The 23940-nt window shown below is 41.7% G+C and overlaps 1 protein-coding gene across 6 annotated transcripts in view; it reads left to right on the top strand.

The window, feature by feature from the left end:
- The window catches only part of LOC112232722 (adenylate cyclase type 6), a 126361-nt gene that overhangs the window by 4075 nt on the left and 98346 nt on the right, over positions 1-23940 (top strand). For 5 of the 6 annotated variants that reach the window (XM_042299679.1, XM_042299682.1, XM_042299684.1 and 2 more), the window contains exons 2-3: positions 2791-2958; positions 3909-4854. In XM_042299679.1, coding sequence (XP_042155613.1) covers positions 3913-4854 — 942 coding nt within the window. In that variant the 5' untranslated portion in view covers positions 2791-2958; positions 3909-3912. The remainder of the gene's footprint in view (positions 1-2790; positions 2959-3908; positions 4855-23940) is intronic. The other variant, XM_042299680.1, reaches the window with a different exon arrangement.

Below are 23940 nucleotides of genomic sequence, written 5' to 3'. Positions count from 1 at the left end.
CAGATCCTCCCTGACTGTTGTTGTTGTTCTACATATCCTCGTTGACTGTTGATATTCTACAGATCCTCCCTGACTGTTGATATTCTACAGATCCTCCCTGACTGTTGTTATTCTACGTACCCTCATGTCCATATCCCTGACTGTTGTTATTCTACAGATCCTCCCTGACTGTTGTTATTCTACGTATCCTCATGTCCATATCCCTGACTGTTGTTATTCTACAGATCCTCCCTGACTGTTGTTATTCTACGTATCCTCATGTTCATATCCCTGACTGTTGTTATTCTACGTATCCTCATGTTCATATCCCTGACTGTTGTTATTCTACATATCCTCGTGTTCATATCCCTGACTGTTGTTATTCTACGTATCCTCATGTTCATATCCCTGACTGTTGTTATTCTACCTACCCTCATGTTCATATCCCTGACTGTTGTTATTCTACAGATCCTCCCTGACTGTTGTTATTCTACGTATCCTCATGTCCATATCCCTGACTGTTGTTATTCTACAGATCCTCCCTGACTGTTGTTATTCTACGTATCCTCATGTTCATATCCCTGACTGTTGCTGTTTTACAGCTAATTTCATGCTATTCTACACATTATACCATGGGGTGGAGGGAAATGTTTACAGTTTTTAATATGATATCTGACTGAGACTGACTAGCAAATCAATTGGGGCCCCCCGGACAGTAATTAGATTATGATTACTAAGTTTAGATAGCTGGCTGCTAGACTGATTTACCAATCTAAAAAACGGTAGTGCTTCATGGGCTAATAGAGTCAGTGTTAGTAGCTAGGTTTCCATCCAATTGGCGACAGATTTTCATGTGAATATTCTCAAATCTGCATAAAAACAATATGTACATTTTCTCACCAGAGATGTTTCCATCAAATTGACTTGTTGCTGATAAAAGGCTGTGTGTGATGACGTGGTGCACAAAAACATGTTTTGGCGTACTAATTCCCATGTACTGAATAAAAAAAGTACAAGTTACATCGCATTTTCACCTCTACTGATGGTTTTCTCACAACAGAATGTTGTGTTATATAGCGAGTGCACCCAGTCTGGTATTGCCACATGCTCTCTAGCCAACAGCACGCAGATACATACAGCATGATAGAGCACACAATTAGCCTACATGATCAGATTATTATTGACAAAAGAGTGTAGTCTTGTTATTTGTCAAATGGTACCCAAGCATCAATGATGATGTCACCAGAATCAGACCCTCGATATTTAGGAGCGCATCACCTTGCACTTTCACCGCCCTGTGAAGTTCAACATAATTGATTTAATCTGTAGCATAATAAACTGCATGCTTTCCCGAAGAGTCGTAGTGGGAGGACCACACAACATGTCAGTACGTGACTCCAAGTTTACATCAATATGATGGTTATTTTATCTATATTTGCGCATAAAAGCGTTTCCACCGACCTTTCTGGCATAATTCATTTTACCGACACAAAAAGATCCCATCTTGTCTAGCGTATTTTGTTTTGTCGCCATTTGGAAAGTTTACCGAAAATGTTTTAGTTTTTTTTTGCCGACATGTACTTTACTCACCTCAAAAGGTTGGAAGGAAACCTGGGTAGGGATTGACATAACAACAAAAACTGTTGATGCACAACCCAATTTTGGAATTTCAACTTATTTTTCTGTATTTTACTATTCTAACTTGCAACAGTAAGTTAAAAAATAAACAAATAAACCAAAAATATTTTAAATTGTTCCGAGGGGCTTCAGAAGGAGGGTCGTGGGGCGCCAGCTGCCCATTCCTGTTATATTCCAATGTCCTTGACATGTGCTGAATGCAGACATAAATCAGCTTGACTGTGCCTGGGCGTGTCCCAAATGGCAGCCACTTCCCTACAATAGTGCAGCACTTTTGATCAGAGCCCTATGGGCCACAATCTAAAAGAGTGCACTATATAGGGAATGGGGTCCCATATGGGACACGGAGGTGAGTCATCAGGGCTAATGGGGGACAGGAAACATGCACAATTTAATCTGGAGTGGAGGGCTCTTCATCTCGTGTGTGTGTGTGTGTGTGTGTGTGTGTGTGTACGTACTTACTGTGCGTGTGTGTGTTTCATCTGTGATGACTGCTAAATGCCCACTCATAGGGCCTTTGTTCTCTAATAGGGCAAACTCAACTCTGCCCTGATGTTACGGGGAGATTGATATAATATAACTACACTAACTACACTGAAAGGATATGAATGGATGGAAAGCTAGTTTCCACAAATGTTATGGAAATCCAAACAGCACTAGAAGAAGTGTATTTGGAATGGAAGGGACCATATTGAATTCCAGTGATAGGCTTAGGGTGATTTATCTACATGGTTGATGTACAGTGCACTGAATAGCATGATGATTAGCAGTCACACTTCAGTATCTGCAAACAGAAAGATTTGCATGTGAAGGCCCTCTCTCTGGGTGGGGGTGGAATGGGATCAGGTGGTGACGGAGAGGATGAATGACTATAAATTAACTGTGACAATATGGCTCATCTCTTTTATTGATTAGTGCAAATACACTGCTACACTTTGAGTTAGAGTTTGCTATTGGCTGGCTGCACACTTCTTCCATTTACTAAAAAACAGCTGATACCCAAGAAAGATTTTCAGTTGTATAACACTGCATTAAGTTGCTCTGATAAGTTTAGGGTTATTTTTTGTAATTACACGAGGAATAAGCTGTACCTTAGTGTTCAGAGGTCCAGGTCAGGTGGCCTTCAGAGGCAGGAAGTGATGTAATGACACTGTTTGTTTGTTTGTCTGTTAGTTAGTTTGTTTGGCAAAGGTGCAGCTCCAAGCTCCAAGGCAGACAGACACACCGCCTTTACAGGAAGGTAGACACACCTACCCCTGGCCAGTTTGATCCCGTTGTGTGTGCAAATGAGTGGCCTGGCTGAAGAGCGCAGCGTTGGTACACACCACAGAGCCCACACAGGTCAGTGGAATCTATACCTATAGGCCTAAAGTACATGTGAATGAAGATGCTAAGAAAGAACTGGATGATCAACAGAGAAGAAGAGACATGTCTTCCATTGCAATAGCATTGAAACCAAGCTCAGTTGGTCAAGTCTGTCCCTAATGATGTATTGATGACCACCCTGTCTGTTCCTAATGGTGTATTGATGACCACCCTGTCTGTCCCTAATGGTGTATTGATGACCACCCTGTCTGTCCCTAATGATGTATTGATGACCACCCTGTCTGTCCCTAATGGTGTATTGATGACCACCCTGTCTGTCCCTAATGGTGTATTGATGACCACCCTATCTGTCCCTAATGGTGTATTGATGACCACCCTGTCTGTCCCTAATGGTGTATTGATGACCACCCTGTCTGTCCCTAATGGTGTATTGATGTCCACCCTGTCTGTCCCTAATGGTGTATTGATGTCCACCCTGTCTGTCCCTAATGGTGTATTGATGACCACCCTGTCTGTCCCTAATGGTGTATTGATGACCACCCTGTCTGTTCCTAATGGTGTATTGATGACCACCCTGTCTGTCCCTAATGGTGTATTGATGACCACCCTGTCTGTCCCTAATGGTGTATTGATGACCACCTTGTCTGTCCCTAATGGTGTATTGATGACCACCCTGTCTGTCCCTAATGGTGTATTGATGACCACCCTGTCTGTCCCTAATGGTGTATTGAAGACCACCCTGTCTGTCTCTAATGATGTATTGATGACCACCCTGTCTGTCCCTAATGGTGTATTGATGACCACCCTGTCTGTCTCTAATGATGTATTGATGACCACCCTGTCTGTCCCTAATGGTGTATTGATGACCACCCTGTCTGTCCCTAATGGTGTATTGAAGACCGCCCTATCTGTCCTTGTCTGCATATTGTTGACCTGCTAACCCTAATCTGTCTCTGTTGTCCCAGTAGGATGTCGTGGGTCAGAGGCTTCTTCGTAGCCAGAGTGGACGAACGAAAGACTGCGTGGGGGGAGCGCAATGGCAGCAAGTCCAACAAGCGGAAGGACTGTGGCTCAGGGTCGTCTCTCTGCAACCCCCGCTACATGAGCTGCCTGCAGGAAGCTGAGAACCTGGATCCACCACCTCACACCCCCCAGCACTACCACTGTGGTGGAGGGGGCGCGGGGCCCAGTGGAGGAGGTAACTTTGGAATGCGCTGCGTCTGGCAGGAGGACCACTATGGGAAACGGACCGGGGCTGCAGGAGACCTGGGGTTAAAGGCTGTGGATCTGGGGTTCGACGACGGAGACCTGAGAGGGAGGAGAGGTCCAGGGGGGGTGGGTTTGGGGGAAGGAACAGGGGAGGACGGAGGAACATGTAAAGCCTTGACAGCCGCTGAGTGCTGGATGTGTGTGGTACGGGTGTTCCAGTCCAAGAAGTTCACCTCAGCCAAACTAGAACGTCTGTACCAGCGCTACTTCTTCAGGCTCAACCAGAGCTCTCTGACTATGCTGATGGGTGTCCTTGTCATTGTCTGCGGCGTCATGCTAGCCTTCCACTGTGTCCATGCTCCACCCGACGTAGCCTACGCCTCGGTGCTCTCCGTGGCCATGGCCCTCTTCCTGTCCATGATGGTGGTGTGCAACAGGAACAGCTTCCACCAGGACTACATGTGGATCGTCAGCTACCTGGTGATTGGGGTGCTACTAGTGGTCCAGGTGTTTGGGGTGTTGATGGTTGCCCCCCGGAGCGCCTCTGAGGGGATCTGGTGGTCCGTGTTCTTTGTGTACATTATCTATACACTGCTGCCGGTGAGGATGAGAGCTGCAGTGCTGAGTGGAGGGGTACTGTCTACCATACACCTCATCACCGCATGGCAACTCAACCAGGACGATGTCTTCCTATGGAAACAGGTAGGACTCTACTGTCAACATGATATGGTACCATACAACGCTGTTGGAAACAGGTAGGATGATACTTTTCAATACAATGTAATTTGTCTAATCTGCTGGTGGCCGTCTTGATAGACAGTCTTTTTATTGTCTCCCATGTGGAAATTCACTAGCTATTTGGGCACTTGCAGTAAAGTGTTGACGTTACATGGCTTTACACTATATTCAGTGCAGTTTAAGGACGTTTAGTTGAGCAGTGTCCGTATCATTTTGATTAATCATCTTTGTCTGTGCATTGGTTGGAAATCATTGTTATTGAGAATAGCTTCTTGTAGACCAGCTCATGTCTCTCACACTTTAGTAATTGTGTAAAAATCCACGTTCTTTCACTTACAATACGCATTCGTCCTTTAGCATGCGCTCTTCGCCATCCAAATTCTTGTTAAATAAAGTGTAGCTAATGTTGTGTCTTTGGCTATGCCAGATTAAGTGATATGACATGCTATTCTATAAAATCTTTCTCCATAATTAATATTACCTGATTGAGCTAATCATGTAAATGTAATTAACTAGAGAGTCGGAGCACCACGAAATAATGTTTATAGAGCTGTTATCAACCGAATAAACTCTTGAAGACCTAGTAATATTTTACATCAATAGCAGTCAATATTAATCGTCACCTTAATTCAGTCTCATCTGAAAGTTGTAAATTCTTGGTTATCTTCACAAACACTGGCTAACAAGTTGAATCAGCAATACACAATTGGGTTTCATTATTTATTTACTAAATACCTAACTAATCACACAGAATTACATATACACAGAATTAATCATACCTTGATTACAAATTACGTCATAAAGGAAAATGTCCCTAGCGGGCGGAACAGATATGACAGCTGGTTACACAAAAGAAAAGGGCTGGGTTGAGTGAAAGGCTGAGTGAAAGATCGGGAAGACTGAGAGACAAAGGGAGAAGCTGTGCTATCGTAAATACAGTATCTTATGCATTCTAAATTACCGCCCATTTGGAAAAGGAAAATGCAATAAATATTTACTCTGAGCTGCGCTTCGGTAGGTTGGTGGTAGAAGGAAGGCCGTGTTGCCAAACCGAGTCCTTTGTCCTTGGAAGAATGTCTCTGGTAGTCAAATGGATACGTTGTAGTAACGTCATTGTTGATAGACGGGATACTCTGTCTGTTCCTTCCTAACCCTCGTTTGCAGCTGCTGTTGCTAAACTCAACGGCTAGGAGGTATCACTTCTGTAGTGAATAAGAGTTCAAAGTTCATACCATTCGCAACCAAAGCTCACGCTGAGGTTGGCTTAGTTCTGTAGTTATTATCTGAACCATTCTGACATCGGACCGTCGTCCTCACATCCTTCGGAACAGGAGGTTATATTGTCGTCAAGGCTTTATATAGGAAGGGAGAGGAGGGCGTGTTTGAAAAGTTTTATAACCCATGTCCCTTCACAGGGGCGGGCCACTGATTGAGCAGAGCCCTAACCTTATGAAAACCCAAATCTCTCATTTGGAAGCTAAAATTACATTTAATCTCTTCACCAATAATTTTATATTCAAACATTTATATTGAACAACAATTCTATGTGAATCTGATAACTATAATGTGCAGACTTTCCACTGTAGAGTTTATGTCATCCTATCATTGATGAGAATGTCTCAGATGACAACCGAACTGACATCATATTCATTAAGTACCACCGCATATGTTCAATTGGTCGGGTTACCAGAATATAGTTCATTTCCCCCCACCTTCTGATGTTCCCAGAATCTCTATGTTAACCAAGGGATTTTCAAATTTCACATCAGTAGGATAGAGAGAGGAAAAAGGGGGGAAGAGGTATTTATGACTGTCATAAACCTACCCCCAGGCCAACGTCATGACACTAACCTTCAATGAACATTTCAGGAAAACACTTTTGGCATGAGAAGAAAGTGACACAATTGCCTCCCTTCCATTTCCACTGTCCACCTTTTCCTTCTCAGCCAGGGCTTCCTATTATCTTTTTACAATCAGGCCCCACTACAATATCCCTTATCTAGCCATGACTATCTATTATCTAGCCATGACTATCCATTATCTATACATTATTATCCATTATCTATCAATTATTATCCATTATCTAGCCATGGCTATCCATTATCTATCCATTATTATCCATTATCTAGCCGTGACTATCTATTATCTAGCCATGACTATCCATTATCTATACATTATTATCCCTTATCTAGCCATGACTATCTATTATCTAGCCATGACTATACATTATCTATACATAATTATCCATTATTTAGCCATGGCTATCCATTATCTATACATTATTATCCATTATCTAGCCATGACTATCTATTATCTAGTCATGACTATCTATTATCTAGCCATGACTATCCATTATCTATACATTATTATCCATTATCTAGCCATGGCTATCCATTATGTCCATTGTCTATACATGCATATCCATTATCTATCCCTTATCTATCCATTATTATCCATTATCTAGACATGACTATCTATTATCTAGCCATGACTATCCATTATCTATACATTGTTGTCCATTATCTAGCCATGACTATCCATTATCTATACATTATTATCCATTATCTAGCCATGGCTATCTATTATCTAGCCATGACTATCCATTATCTATACATTATCTATACATTATTATCCATTATCTAACAGTATTATCCGTTATCTAGCTATGACTATCTATTATCTAGCCATGACTATCCATTATCTATACATTATTATCCATTATCTAGCCATGGCTATCCATTATGTCCATTGTCTATACATGCATATCCATTATCAATCCATTATTTATACACTGCTATTCATTATCTAGCCGTGACTATCCATTATCTATCTGTTGTCTATACATGGCAATCCATACACAGCTATTCATTATCATGCTGTGACTATCCATTGTCTATACTTGACAATGCATTATCTGTCCATTATCCATATATAAGTATCCATTATCTATTCATTATCTAACCATGTATATCCATCATCTGTACATTATCCATATATGACCGCACATTGTCTATCCATTATCTATACACAACTATCCATTCTCTAACCATGACCCTCCATTATCTATGCACGACTATACGTTATGTTCATTATCTATACGTGGCTATCCATTATCTAGCCATTATCTGTACATGGCTATGCATGAATATCCATTATCTATCCATTACCAATACATGACTGTCCATTAGCTACCCATGAATATCCATTATATATCCATTATCCACCCATGACTATCTATTATCTATACACTGCTATCCATTATCTGTACACCGCTATCCCTTATGGTGCTTCAACACCTGCATTGCTTGCTGTTTGGGGTTTTAGGCTGGGTTTCTGTACAGCACTTTGAGATATCAGCTGATGTACGAAGGGCTATATAAATAGATTTTATTTGATATATCCATGACTATCCATTATATTTGCACGACTGTCCATTATCTATACATTACTGACCATTATCTGTCCGTTATCTATACATGGATATCCATGATCTAGCATCGCTATCCATCATCTATCCATTATCTGTACATGGGTATCCATTATCTCTACATAATATCCATGACTATCCAGTATCTAGCCATGATGCCATTATCTATACATGGCTATCCATTATGTATACATGCCTATCCATTATCTATATGTGACTATCCATTATTTATCCACGACTCTCCATGGCCTGAAACAACCTAATTTCCCTCCTCAGCATCAATATAATATAGGGCAAACGCTGTACAGACTCACACACACACACACACACACACACGCACACACACACACACACACACACACACACACACACACACACACACACACACACACACACACACACACACACACACACACACACACACACACACACCTCCTCTCCACTGTTCTCCCATGGTGTGGTGTCAAAGGTGCCTTGCTAAAAGTAGATAGTACCGAAAATTGTTGGCCGCCTTAAAATGAGATTTTTAATGAGGCTATGTGTGTGTGTGTTTTCATCTTTAGGGCGACGATCATCAGCTCTGTTGGGGTTTGTAGAAGGTCATCTGGGTTGAATGAGCCTCTTTAGCAGTATTATGCAGGAATATCATGATAATATAATCCAGTATCATTTATATTCAAGCCTCAATTCACTGAGACAAGGATGCCATTGTGGTTTTGTGTAAGAGGTGGGGGAATATTTTGGGGATGGGGTGTGGGGTTCTGGTAGGCCAATGGACTTGACAAAGGAACAGAGCTGAATATCCATTGCTTGAAAATAGATGAAGCTAAAGAAAATGAAAAAATGTGGGTCATAATAATTCATAAATCTATTATTCATTTTCTTGTTGTAAATAATTATTGCGTATGAACTGCCTATAAACATTGTTACATTGTTTGTTAAACTTTACTTACCAATGTTGATAAATACATTTTGTAAAATGGTTTACATTTAGTTCCTTAACAGTCTACAAGGAGTCCCTCCAATAAAGTGTTACTGACAAGTAGCCACTAGCAGTAGCCTCTGATGTACACAGTCTGTCAAAACATATTGATTACATTATGGCATTATTACATACATTATTACATACAGTATGGCACCAGTACATTATGGCAGTATTACATTATGGCAGTATTACAGTATTACATTATGGCAGTATTACATTATTACATTATGGCAGTATTACATTATGGCAGTATTACATTATTACATTATGGCAGTATTACATTATTACATTATGGCAGTATTACATTATGGCAGTATTACAGTATTACATTATGGCATTATTACATTATGAAAGTATGGCACCATTACATTATGGCATTATTACATTATGGCAGTATTACATTATGGCATTATTACATTAGGAAAGGAGGGCACCATTACATTATGGCATTATTACATTATGGCAGTATTACATTATGGCATTATTACATTATGGCATTATTACATTATGGCACCATTACATTATGGCATTATTACATTATGGCAGTATGGAACCGTTACATTATGGCATTATTACATTATGGCATTATTACATTATGGCAGTATGGAACCATTACATTATGGCATTATTACATTATGGCAGTATTACATTATGGAATTGACTGTCATTATCACATCTTAACATTGTGTAATTATTACATAATGGCATTATGGCATTATTACATTAAGACTATTACATTATGGCATAATTTGATACATTGTTACATACATTATGACATTATTACATTATGACATTGTTAGATGATGGTATTATCACATTATGGCATTATTACATTATGGCATTATTACATTATGACATTATTACATACATTGGGCAGCAGTCTAAGGCACTGCATCTCAATGCTAATGGCGTCACTACAGACCCTGGTTCGATTCCAGGCTGTATCACAACCGGCCGTGATCCCATGGGGATGGACTTGCCTAGTTAAATAAAGGTAAAATAAATAAATAAAATGACATCCATTATGGCATTATTACATTGTCATTATCACATTAAGACATTATCACTTTATGACCGTATTACATTATGGCATGATCACATATGGCATTATCACATTATGGCATTATCACATTATGACATTATGGCGTTATACCGTTGTTTCGATATTATTTGTAATGACATGTAATTGAAATGTCCATTAGATTAGTAATATTTTTAAAACCAGCTGTCGCTCTCCACAAGTGCCTATGGGGCAAGGGTCTAGGCTAGGAGTTGATTTAGGATTGAGGGGTGTCTGTGGGCTCAGTGGTTGGCTGTGTGAGGCTCGCTGCTTGGTTGGTGTTGGCAGTTGGCACCATTCATTACAGAAAGGACAGAGGATCCGTCCCTAATGGCACCCTAATACAGATCTAGTGCACTACTTTTGACCAAAGCCCCATGGGTCCTGTTGTAAAGTAGTGCACTATATAGGAAATAGAGTGCCATTTGGGATGTAACCAGAGAAGGGTGGCCTGGTGTGGTGATAATGGCCTCCTGATAGACTGTTAACAAGCCTGGGTTTTTAGAGGCTGGACTGACAGGCCATCCGTGGGTGTTAAACAGGCCTGGGGGAATGTACTGGCAAGGACAGGGTGGTTGAGTCCCAAATGGCATGCTATTCCCGATATAGTGCACTCATTTTGACCAGAGCCCTTGCCTGGTCAAAAGTAGTGCACTACATAGGAATTAGGGTGCTATTGGGACACAAAGACAGGGTCTCTCTTTCTCAATCTATTCATCCATCTTATCCATCAGAATTCTAGTCCCATGAGGAATTAATGACAGGACCTGAGCCCTAGTGAAGGGAGAGAGAGAGCTGCTTCCACTAGTTCTCTGACATGCTTGAGTTACAGGACACCTTTTAGCTACATACTAATATATTACAGGGAATGATAGTATTCTCTTTGATTCAGTGGGGAATGCTAGTATTCTCTTTGATTCAGTGGGGAATGCTAGTATTCTCTTTGATTCAGTGGGGAATGCTAGTATTCTCTTTGATTCAGTGGGGAATGATAGTATTCTCTTTGATTCAATGGGGAATGATAGTATTCTTTGATTCAGTGGTGAATGATAGTATTCTCTTTGATTCAGTGGTGAATGATAGTATTCTCTTTGATTCAGTGGTGAATGATAGTATTCTCTTTGATTCAGTGGGGAATGATAGTATTCTCTTTGATTCAGTGGTGAATGATAGTATTCTCTGATTCAGTGGTGAATGATAGTATTCTCTTTGATTCAGTGGTGAATGATAGTATTCTTTGATTCAGTGGTGAATGATAGTATTCTCTTTGATTCAGTGGTGAATGATAGTATTCTCTTTGATTCAGTGGTGAATGATAGTATTCTCTTTGATTCAGTGGTGAATGATATTATTCTCTTTGATTCAATGGGGAATGATAGTATTCTCTGATTCAGTGGTGAATGATAGTATTCTCTTTGATTCAGTGGTGAATGATAGCATTCTTTGATTCAGTGGTGAATGATAGTATTCTCTTTGATTCAGTGGTGAATGATAGTATTCTCTTTGATTCAGTGGTGAATGATAGTATTCTCTTTGATTCAGTGGGGAATGATAGTATTCTCTTTGATTCAGTGGGGAATGATAGTATTCTCTTTGATTCAGTGGGGAATGATAGTATTCTCTTTGATTCAGTGGTGAATGATAGTATTCTCTTTGATTCAGTGGGGAATGATATTATTCTCTTTGATTCAGTGGGGAATGATATTATTCTCTTTGATTCAATGGGGAATGATAGTATTCTCTGATTCAGTGGTGAATGATAGTATTCTCTTTGATTCAGTGGTGAATGATAGCATTCTTTGATTCAGTGGTGAATGATAGTATTCTCTTTGATTCAGTGGTGAATGATAGTATTCTCTTTGATTCAGTGGTGAATGATAGTATTCTCTTTGATTCAGTGGTGAATGATAGTATTCTCTTTGATTCAGTGGGGAATGATAGTATTCTCTTTGATTCAGTGGGGAATGATAGTATTCTCTTTGATTCAGTGGGGAATGATAGTATTCTCTTTGATTCAGTGGGGAATGATAGTATTCTCTTTGATTCAGTGGTGAATGATAGTATTCTCTTTGATTCAGTGGTGAATGATAGTATTCTCTTTGATTCAGTGGGGAATGATAGTATTCTCTTTGATTCAGTGGGGAATGATAGTATTCTCTTTGATTCAGTAGGGAATGATAGTATTCTCTTTGATTCAGTGGTGAATGATAGTATTCTCTTTGATTCAGTGGGGAATGATAGTATTCTCTTTGATTCAGTGGGGAATGATAGTATTCTCTTTGATTCAGTAGGGAATGATAGTATTCTCTTTGATTCAGTGGTGAATGATAGTATTCTCTTTGATTCAGTGGTGAATGATAGTATTCTCTTTGATTCAGTGGTGAATGATAGTATTCTCTTTGATTCAGTGGTGAATGATAGTAGTGTGCACAAGTTTCCTCCAAGGGTGGACAACATCTGCCTGTCAGTCTTTCTGTATTGGCCACCAGTAGGGCTGCACATGTTGGGGAATATTCAGAGGTGGAAACTTTCCGTGGGAATTAACAGGAATATACGGGAATTAACGGAAATATATGCAAATGAATATTAACACCATTTAAATGTAGATGTTTTTTGCATTGGATATATTTACCATATCATATGGAGACAGAAACATAAACCTTGTACCTTATCATAAGTAGACATAATTACAAATGATTAAATCCTTCCAATAGAAAAAAACAACAATTTAGTTACGAATTGAACTTTAATTAAATGAGTTGACTCTTCGCATGGGATAATTTCACTGAACAACAAAAGAAAGGGAATATTGAATATTGAATCCCCAATGATCTATCGCATTTCCCAAAAGCGTTTTCAACATATGTAAAATGATAGTCTAGAAACTAAAGCTTTGGTTGTCTTCCTCTCAGGCTTCCATGTCTTCTCCCTGGACCTCCTCAATGTCCACCTCTTGAAAATCAGACTCTGAGGCCTCATCTACACTGTCACTTTCCAACCTTGTTGAGGATGGCTTGTTGTCAGGCTCAAAATGCCTCAAATTTGCCCACACATTTTTCAACCCTTGTATTGGTCAGCCTGTTGCGTGCTTTGGTGTGTGTGTTCCCGAACAAGAACCAGTTGCGCTCTGAGGCGGCTGATGTTGGTGGGATTTGGAGGATGATGGAGGCAACAGGGGAAAGAGCCTCAGATCCACAAAGTCCCTTCCACCAGGTGACTGATAAGATATGTTGGCACGACTGCCACATTGTATCTCCATCCCAAAGCCCTTGCTTGGAAGTGTACTTCGCCAGACTGCAAAGAACCTTGCCCTCATCCAGGCCAAGGTGGTGAGACCCAGTAGTGATGACACCATATGCCTTGTTGATCTCTGCACCAGACAGGATGCTCTTGCCAGCATACTTGGGGTCCAACATGTACACTGCAGCATGCATGGCCTTCAGGCAGAAATCTTCACACTTTTTGATGTATTTCTAAACTGCAGTTTCCTCTGCTTGGAGCAACAGTGAAGTTGGCAGGCCAATACGGACTTCTTCTCTTACATCTGCAAGCAGAGTCTGTACATCAGACAGGAGGGCATTGTCTCCCTCAATCTGTGCAATGGCTACTGCTATAGGTTTCAGGAGTTTCAGGCTGCTTTACCACTCTCTCCCAAAATACATCATCCAGGAGGATCCTCTTGATGGGGCTGTCCATATCGGCAGACTGTGATATGGCCATTTCTTCGAGAGACATTCTTCTACAGGAGACTGTCAAACATGATGACAACACCACCCCAACGGGTGTTGCTGGGCAGCTTCAATGTGGTGCTCTTATTCTTCTCACTTTGCTTGGTGAGGTAGATTGCTGCTATAACTTGATGACCCTTCACATACCTAACCATTTCCTTGGCTCTCTTGTAGAGTGTATCCATTGTTTTCAGTGCCATTATGTCCTTGTGGACCAGATTCAATGCATGAGCAGCACAGCCAATGGGTGTGATGTGAGGGTAAGACTCCTCCACTTTAGACCAAGCAGCCTTCATGTTCACAGCATTGTCTGTCACCAGTGCAAAAACCTGCTGTGGTCCAAGGTCATTGATGCAATGTTGAGACCGGTGTGTCTGTTGTCCCTTGTGTCTGTGCTCTTGTAGAATACTGGTTGAGGGGTGGAGATGTAGTTCATTATTTCTTGCCCACGAACATTCAACCACCCATCAGAGATTATTGCAATACAGTCAGCTTTCTCTATGATTTGCTTGACCTTCACTTGAACTCTGTTGAACTCTGCATCCAGCAAATGAGTAGATGAAGCATGTCTGGTTGGAGGGGTGTATCCTGGGCGGAGAACATTCAGAAATCTCTTCCAATACACATTGCCTGTGAGCATCAGAGGTGAACCAGTTGCATACACAGCTCGAGCAAGACATTCATCAGCATCTCTCTGACTACGTTCCTCCATTGAGTCAAAAAACCTTCTAATTCCAGGAGGACCATGAGCTGTTAGATGCAGTGAAACATCTCCACACATCAGATAGTGCCTGTGGCATTTTCCTGTAAAGATTAGAATGGAAAAAAAAAAAAAAATATATATATATATATGAAAAATATATATAATTCCATGTACAGATAAATAGTTAAGCAGTTAGATTAAACAACTCCTTTGTAAGATAAATGTTTTAAAATTATACATGCATGTAAACAGGTGAATTATCACTCCTCAGTTAGCAGGCTCAAGCAAGCTAAAATCCACATGGTAACTAGTAGAAATTGTTAAGTTAGAAATGATTTAAACACACTTTGCTGTTGGCTACTATTTACTAGTTAACAAAAAATCATGTATGTCTTATAAAATATATTCACCCCACCCAGTATTGTAATCAAAACTTACCAGAAAGCATGTAGTCCTTGGCTCAGACAGTGTAGTAGTGTGGGATCAATAGCATCTCATTAGTGTGCAAGATCTTGAGAATCAGCTGTACATGTGATGGAAGAATGCACTGTGCATGCAGAGGGTTGCAATTCCATTGAATTGAGGATAGTTTAACCAAAATATGGCACAAGACCTAGAATTGCCCTACGTGTATCCCACAAAAAAAGGTTCACTGTTATAAGCAACATTTTTTGATGAATTTAAGCAAAATTCCCCAAATTCCCGGGCTTAACTTCCATGGAAAGTTTCCGACCCTTTGCAACCCTAGCCAACAGTGAGTTTGAATGAACCGTAGAGCCCCATTCACTTTAGCCAGCCTGGATGGATGGATGGATGGATGGATGGAGGGAGAGAGACAGAGAGGCTCTCTTTCTCTCTCACTCTTTCTCTTGCCCTCACTCTCTCTCGCCCTCTTCTCCTGCTCTTTGCTCTCTCTCTCTCTCTCTGTGTTTCTCTCTCCCTCTCTCTTTCTTTGTCTCTCTTTTTTTCTTCTCTCTCTCTCTGTTTCTCTCTCGCTCTGTTTCTCTCTCTCTGTTTCTCTCTTTCTCTGTTTCTCTGTTTCTCTCTCTCTCTCTGTTTCTGTTTCTCTCTCTGTTTCTCTCTCTCGCTCTCTCTTTCTCTCTCTCTCTTTCTCTGTTTCTCTCTCTCTCTGTTTTTCTCTCTCTCTCTGTTTCTCTCTATTTCCCTCTATTTATGTCTCTCTCTCTTTCTCCCTCTCTCTATTTCTTCCTCTCTCTATTTCTCCCTCTCTCTATTTCTCTCTCTCTCTCTCTTTCAATTCAAGGGGCTTTATTGGTATGGGAAATATGTTAACATTGCCAAAGTAAGTGAAGTAGATGATATACAAATGTGAAATAAACAATAAAAAAATAAAAGTTCCAAAAGAATAAAGACATTACAAATGTCATATTATGTATATACACGGTGTTGTAACGATGTACAAATGGTTACAGTACAAAAGGGAAATAAATAAACATAAATATGGGTTGTGTTTACAATGGTGTTTGTTCTCCACTGGTTGACCAATTCTTGTGGCAACAGGTCACAAATCTTGCTGCTGTGATGGCACACCGTGGTATTTCACCCAATAGATATGGGACTTTATCAAAATTGGGTTTGTTTCCGAATTATTTGTGGATCTGTGTAATCTGAGGGAAATATGTGTCTCTCATCATACATTTGGCAGAAGGTTAGGAAGTGCAGCTCAGTTTCCACCTCATTTTGTGGGCAGTGTGCACATAGCCTGTCTTCTCTTGAGAGCCTGGTCTGCCTATGGCGTCCTTTCTCAATATCAAGGCTATGCTCACTGAGTCTGTACAAAGTCAAAGCTTTCTTTAAGTTTGGGTCAGTCACAATGGTCAGGTATTCTGCCACTGTGTACTCTCTGTTTAGGGCCAAATAGCATTCTAGTTTGCTCTGTTTTTTTTGTTAATTCTTTCTAATGTGTCAAGTAATTCATTATCGTTTTGTTTTCTCATGATTTGGTTGGGTCTAATTGTGTGGGGTGTGTTTGTATTTGTGAACAGAGCCCCAGGACCAGCTTGCTTAGGGGACTCTTCTCCAGGTTCATCTCTCTGTAAGTGATGGCATTGTTATGGAAGATAAGGGATTCGCTTCCTTTTAGGTGGTTGTAGAATTTAACTTCTTGCGACTCCAAACCCGTATCCGGGAGCGTAATCATAGCCTCAAGCTCATTACCATAACGCAACGTTTCCTATTCATGAAAATCGCAAATGAAATGAAATAAATATATTGAAACACAAGCTTAGCCTTTTGTTAACAACACTTTCATCTCAGATTTTCAAAATATGCTTTTCAACCAAATCTACACAAGCATTTGTGTAAGAGTATTGATAGCCTAGCATAGCATTAAGCCTAGCATTCAGCAGGCAACATTTTCACAAAAACAAGAAAAGCATTCAAATAAAATAATTTACCTTTGAAGAACTTCGGACTCTTCCGGCGCCGACAGAGATGGCCGCCTCGCTTCGCGTTCCTAGGAAACTATGCAGTTTTTTGTTTTTTTACGTGTTATTTCTTACACTAGTACCCCAGGTCATCTTAGGTTTCATTACATACAGTCGAGAAGAACTACTGAATATAAGATCAGCGTCAACTCACCATCAGTACGACCAAGAATATGTTTTTCGCGACGCGGATCCTGTGTTCTGCCTTACAACCAGGACAACGGAGTGGATTCCATGCAGCGACCCAAAAAACGACTCAGAAAAAGAGGGAAACGAAGCGGTCTTCTGGTCAGACTCCGGAGACGGGCACACCGTGCACCACTCCCTAGCATTCTTCTTGCCAATGTCCAGTCTCTTGACAACAAGGTTGATGAAATCCGAGCAAGGGTAGCATTCCAGAGGGACATCAGAGACTGTAACGTTCTCTGCTTCACGGAAACATGGCTTACTGGAGAGACGCTATCCGAAGCGGTGCAGCCAGCGGGTTTCTCCACGCATCGCGCCGACAGAAACAAACATCTTTCTGGTAAGAAGAGGGGCGGGGGCGTATGCCTTATGGCCAACGTGACATGGTGTGATACCTATGTGAGAAAATGCAGTCACTACAATGCCAAACTTTTTTCCAAATTAGCTCCATAATATCGATAGAAACATGGCAAACGTTGTTTAGAATCAATCCTCAAGGTGTTTTTCACAATTCTATTCGATGAAAAATAATTCGTGGCTGTTGGTTTCTTATCAGAGGCAAACGGAAAAATACTGCAGCTGGAGATTACGCAATAATTGCGACGGAGGACACCAAGCGACCACCTGGTAGATGTAGTCTCTTATGGTCAATCTTCCAATGATATGCCTACAAATACGTCACAATGCTGCAGACACCTTGGGGAAAACGTGGAAAACGTAAGCTGACTCCTAGCTCCTCCACAGCCATATAAGGAGTCATTGCCATGAGGCGGTTTCAAAAAATGCGGCACTTCCTGATAGGATTTTTATCTGGGGTTTTTCTGTAACATCAGTTCTGTGGCACTCGCAGACAATATCTTTGCAGTTTTGGAAACGTCAGTGTTTTCTTTCCAAAGCTGTCAATTATATGCATAATCGAGCATCTTTTCGTGACAAAATATCTTGTTTAAAACGGGAACGTTTTCATCCAAAAATTTAAATAGCGCCCCCTAGTTATAAAAGGTTATAGTCTCTTTTCTGGATTTTGATAATTAGCGGGCATCGGCCTAATTCTACTCTGCATTCATTATTTTGTGTTTTACGTTGCACACGGAGGATATTTTTGCAGAATTCTGCATGCGGAGTCTCAATTTGGTGTTTGTCCCATTTTGTGAATTATTGGTTGGTGAGCGGACCCCAGACCTCACAGCCGTAAAGGGCAATGGGTTCTATAACTGATTATTAAGTATTTTTAGCCAGATCCTAATTGGTATGTCGAATTTTATGTTCCTTTTGATAGCATAAAAGGCCCTTCTTGCCTTGTCTCTTAGATTGTTCACAGCTTTGTGGAAGTTACCTGTGGTGCTGATGTTCAGGCCGAGGTATGTATAATATTTGTGTGCTCTAGGGCAACGGTGTCGATGGAATTTGTATTTGTGGCCCTGGCGACTGGACCTTTTTTGGAACACCATTATTTTTGTCTTAATGGGATTTACAGTCAGGGCCCAGGTCTGGCAGAATCTGTGCAGATGATCTAGGTGCTGCTCTAGGCCCTCCTTGGTTGGTGACAGAAGCACCAGATCATCTGCGAACAGTAGGCATTTGACCTCTGATTCTAGGGAGAGGCTGGGTGCCGCAGACTTTTCTAGTGCCCTCGCCAATTCGTTGGCACATTCTCGCTATTTCTGTCTCTCTCTCAGTCTCTCTCTCTCGGTCTCTCTCTCTCGTTCTGTCTCTCTATTTCTGTCTCTCTCGGTCTCTCTGTCTGTCTCTCTCTCTCTCTCTCTCTCTCTGTCCACTCTTTCCCTCCTTTGTCTTCCCCTGTATGCCTTATTTATATTTTCCCTCTGGAGATGGACACAGACATGACGTATCAGGAACCGAGAGTGATGTGGGACTGATGATTGTAGGGACAAAAGAGGTCTTTGTTAGGGACCTCCATGACGATCGAGAGAGAGAGAGATGGAGGGATGGAGAGAGCGTGAAATTGCACGCGGCTGAAGTATCCAGCTGAAAAAAAGACAGCACATCTCTTTTTGTTTTTTGCCCCACCCCCCTCTCTATCTCTCCCTCTCTGAGTCACAATTCTATTCTCCACAAAGACCCCCTTACATGGTGGCCTTTTAGTTCTTGCCCTGGCTAGGCTGAGACTGAGATTGAGCTCACGGAACTAGTGGTGATTGTTTCCAATAGATCTGTGTCCTGTTCTTTGTTCTGTGCTCGGTCTAGGAGGCTCATCTTGATTGTTCTCTGTTCTGGGTTCGTCTAGCTCGGTCTAGGAGGCTACATCTTCATTGTTCTCTGTTCTGGGCTCGTCTTGCTTGGTCTAGGAGGCTCATCTTGATTGTTCTCTGCTCTGAGCTCGTCTTGCTCGGTCTAGGAGGCTAAATCTTCATTGTTCTCTATTCTGAGTTTGTCTTGCTCGGTCGAGGAGGCTACATCTTGATTGTTCTCGGTTCTGAGCTCGTCTTGCTCGGTCTAGGAGGCTACATCTTGATTGTTCTCGGTTCTGAGCTCGTCTTGCTCGGTCTAGGAGGCTACATATTGATTGTTCTCTGTTCTGAGCTCGTCTTGCTCGGTCTAGGAGGCTCATCTTGAATGTTCTGAGCTTGTCTTGCTCGGTCTAGGAGGCTACATCTTGATTGTTCTCTGTTCTGAGCTCGTCTTGCTCGGTCTAGGAGGCTCATCTTGAATGTTCTGGGCTCGTCTTGCTCGGTCTAGGAGGCTACATCTTGATTGTTCTGGGCTCGTCTTGCTCGGTCTAGGAGGCTACATCTTGATTGTTCTCTGTTCTGGGCTCGTCTTGCTCGGTCTAGGAGGCTACATCTTGATTGTTCTCTGTTCTGGGCTCGTCTTGCTCGGTCTAGGAGGCTACATCTTGATTGTTCTCTGTTCTGGGCTCGTCTTGCTCGGGCTAGGAGGCTACAACTTGATTGTTCTCGGTTCTGAGCTCGTCTTGCTCGGTCTAGGAGGCTACAACTTGATTGTTCTCGGTTCTGTGCTTGTCTTGCTCAGTCTAGGAGGCTACATCTTGATTGTTCTCTGTTCTGGGCTCGTCTTGCTCGGGCTAGGAGGCTACAACTTGATTGTTCTCGGTTCTGAGCTCGTCTTGCTCGGTCTAGGAGGCTACAACTTGATTGTTCTCGGTTCTGTGCTTGTCTTGCTCAGTCTAGGAGGCTACAACTTGATTGTTCTTGGTTCTGAGCTCATCTCGCCCGGTCTAAGAAGCGACATCTTGATTGTTCTTGGTTCTGGGCTCCCCTCGTTCGGTCTAGGAGGCTACATCTAGATTGTTCTGTTTTTTGGTCTCGCCTCGCTCGATCTAAGACGCGACATCTTGATTTATCCTGGCTAAACCGTGGCCTGGCTGCCACAGCTGCACCACGATGAAAGCAGACAGGCTCTCAGGAGACACACATTTGTTCTGTCTCTGTCCATTCTTCTCTGTCATGCAGAGCCTCATTGACACTTCACGCTAGTTAAGTGCCAAGGTTCAGAGGTTCTGGTGCTCTGGAAAAACTATTTAGAGAGATTGGAGGGCTCAGAATCACAAACAGGAAACTGTACTGCCATTTGTCATGCAAAAAAACAGAATGAATGCTACACGCTGAATAGTTGTGGCTAATTATTCATGTTTTGAAGTGTGAAACTAAATTGATATCGAGGCATATCTACATATCTACAATTTCTCTGTGCCCCCACTCACCAAATGATGTTGACCTGGCCACTGACTATGGATGGAAGTGGAAGCTGAATGTAAGGTGCGACTGTGGTTTGGCTTCTGCTTCTACACGTTCCTCCTCATACATAGGCCTACATCTGATTACATCTCACTACATCTGATTTCAGTCTACATGTCAGTATTAAATGTGACATGATGGATATTTAATTGATGATTGTTTTGGGCCACCTGTACCTGTCGTGTCCCAGAATCACAATCTGTGTCCCAAATGGCACCCTATTCCCTACATCGCACACTACTTATGAACAATGTTCCCTCTACAGTGTGCGCGTGCAGCTCTCCAGGACTGCATCGCCGAAGAAACATCAGCCTACAGAGAGAAGCTTGAGATTGAACTTCTCAACTTTCTAGAGCAGTGGTCACCAACCAGTCGATCTCCAAGGCCTTCCTTGTCGATCGTGAAAAATGTCTGAAACTCAGGTATTTTATTCATCTCAATCTGTTGGCAGTAGGTGCACCTGATTCAGCTGTCCTGCACTGGGCAGTCCAACTGTTGCCATTTTGAACCATTTCATGTGTCTGGAGGTATTGTGCCTTCACAGTGGGCCCAGAGAGCAAATCAAGTGTACTATAAGCCTACCGCTGGCCAATCAGATGTCTCAGATGACCGTGTCTACAGTAACCTAGCAGGCATAAAAGAAAGCTCAGCAAAGTTGATACTGTGAGATTTCAAAGTGTTTAAAACAAGACTAGAGAGAGACTGTCAATTAATGCAGTAAAGAGCTGCTGTTTTTATGACTGACTTCATGTTTAAGTTCTTACTCAGCACTATCAACACTTTGTATTCAACACTTTGTATTCAACACTTTTATAAGACATAAAATGTGTGTTCTTCCTATTTCCACACAGCGCTACAACAAGCACTGCAGCAGTAATGAATGAGTAGTAATGAATGAGTAGTAATGAATGAGTAGTAATGAATGAGCAGTAATGAATGAGTAGGAAAGTCTATCCATAGGAGTTGTTGTCATTATTAGTGGGCTGGGTCTTTTTTAATATCTAAGAATATTTGACTTTCTCCGTTCATCGATGTAACAACATGAATTTGTGCAAGAGGCAGAAATAATGCGTTGCGACTCGAGTTTGGCCATCAGCTGGAAGACCGTCACTTTTTGGTCAGTGTGAGTGGAGGAAATGGAGACTGGAGGGATGTTGACAGGTGGACCCTCAGTCTGCTGCTCTCTCCCTCCGCTGAGACTGAACATCAGATAAAGGCACCATCAGCCCAGTAAAATAAAAAGCTAATTATTTAAATGTATACTCACTCAGCTATGCCTCACCAGTAATACAACAACGAATCTATTACCGGTGTGATCATACCTTTTAAAAATAATTGCATATAAATGGCCCGAACAATGCATTGGCAAGGCAGTTCAATCAAAGCCAATATGTGGTGATAATGTATTGGGCCTATAGCTTACTGCACAAACCTAATTGCTCCAGTACTGTTTTTAATTGGTTAATGTTGCATAGACTAGCCAAGTTAAACAAAATCTGAGCAGTAGATCTCGGCTTGCATTTTGACTCAAAGTGATCTTGACTCAGAAAAGGTTGGTGATCACTGTTCTAGAGTTTTCCCTGTTAACACCATCACTGTTCTAGAGTTTTCCCTGTTAGCACCATCACTGTTCTAGAGTTTTCCCTGTTAACACCATCACTGTTCTAGAGTTTTCCCTGTTAGCACCATCACTGTTCTAGAGTTTTCCCTGTTAACACCATCACTGTTCTAGAGTTTTCCCTGTTAGCACCATCACTGTTCTAGAGTTTTCCCTGTTAACACCATCACTGTTCTAGAGTTTTCCCTGTTAGCACCATCACTGTTCTAGAGTTTTCCCTGTTAACACCATCACTGTTCTAGAGTTTTCCCTGTTAGCACCATCACTGTTCTAGAGTTTTCCCTGTTAACACCATCACTGTTCTAGAGTTTTCCCTGTTAGCACCATCACTGTTCTAGAGTTTTCCCTGTTAACACCATCACTGTTCTAGAGTTTTCCCTGTAAACACCATCAACGTTTCCCTTCACTGAGGAAATTGTGACACGTAATATTAGCCACTTTCAATGCAACATACCGAAACAAAACAAACTATGCAAGAGATGTTGTTGTAGGCAGAACGCGTCGGAGTAGGATTCTATTGATTTGACACGCACTGCTCAGCCCGTACTCTACACAGACTGTACTCTACACAGACTGTACTCTACACAGACTGTACTCTACACAGACTGCACTGCTCAGCCCGTACTCTACACAGACTGTACTCTACACAGACTGTACTCTACACAGACTGCACTGCTCAGCCCGTACTCTACACAGACTGTACTCTACCCAGACTGTACTCTACACAGACTGCACTGCTCAGCCTGTACTCTACACAGACTGTACTCTACACAGACTGTACGCTACCCAGACTGTGCTCTACACAGACTGTACTCTACACAGACTGTACTCTACACAGACTGCACTGCTCAGCCTGTACTCTACACAGACTGCACTGCTCAGCCCGTACTCTACACAGACTGTACTCTACACAGACTGTACTCTACACAGACTGTACTCTACACAGACTGCACTGCTCAGCCCGTACTCTACACAGACTGTACTCTACACAGACTGCACTGCTCAGCCTGTACTCTACACAGACTGTACTCTACACAGACTGTACTCTACCCAGACTGTACTCTACACAGACTGTACTCTACACAGACTGCACTGCTCAGCCCGTACTCTACACAGACTGTACTCTACCCAGACTGTACTCTACACAGACTGTACTCTACACAGACTTCACTGCTCA

Source organism: Oncorhynchus tshawytscha, linkage group LG16 (genome assembly GCF_018296145.1).
Source record: "Oncorhynchus tshawytscha isolate Ot180627B linkage group LG16, Otsh_v2.0, whole genome shotgun sequence".
Lineage (NCBI taxonomy): Eukaryota > Metazoa > Chordata > Actinopteri > Salmoniformes > Salmonidae > Oncorhynchus > Oncorhynchus tshawytscha.
Note: the sequence above shows the minus strand (reverse complement) of the source record. Positions and strands in the feature narration are given on the sequence as shown.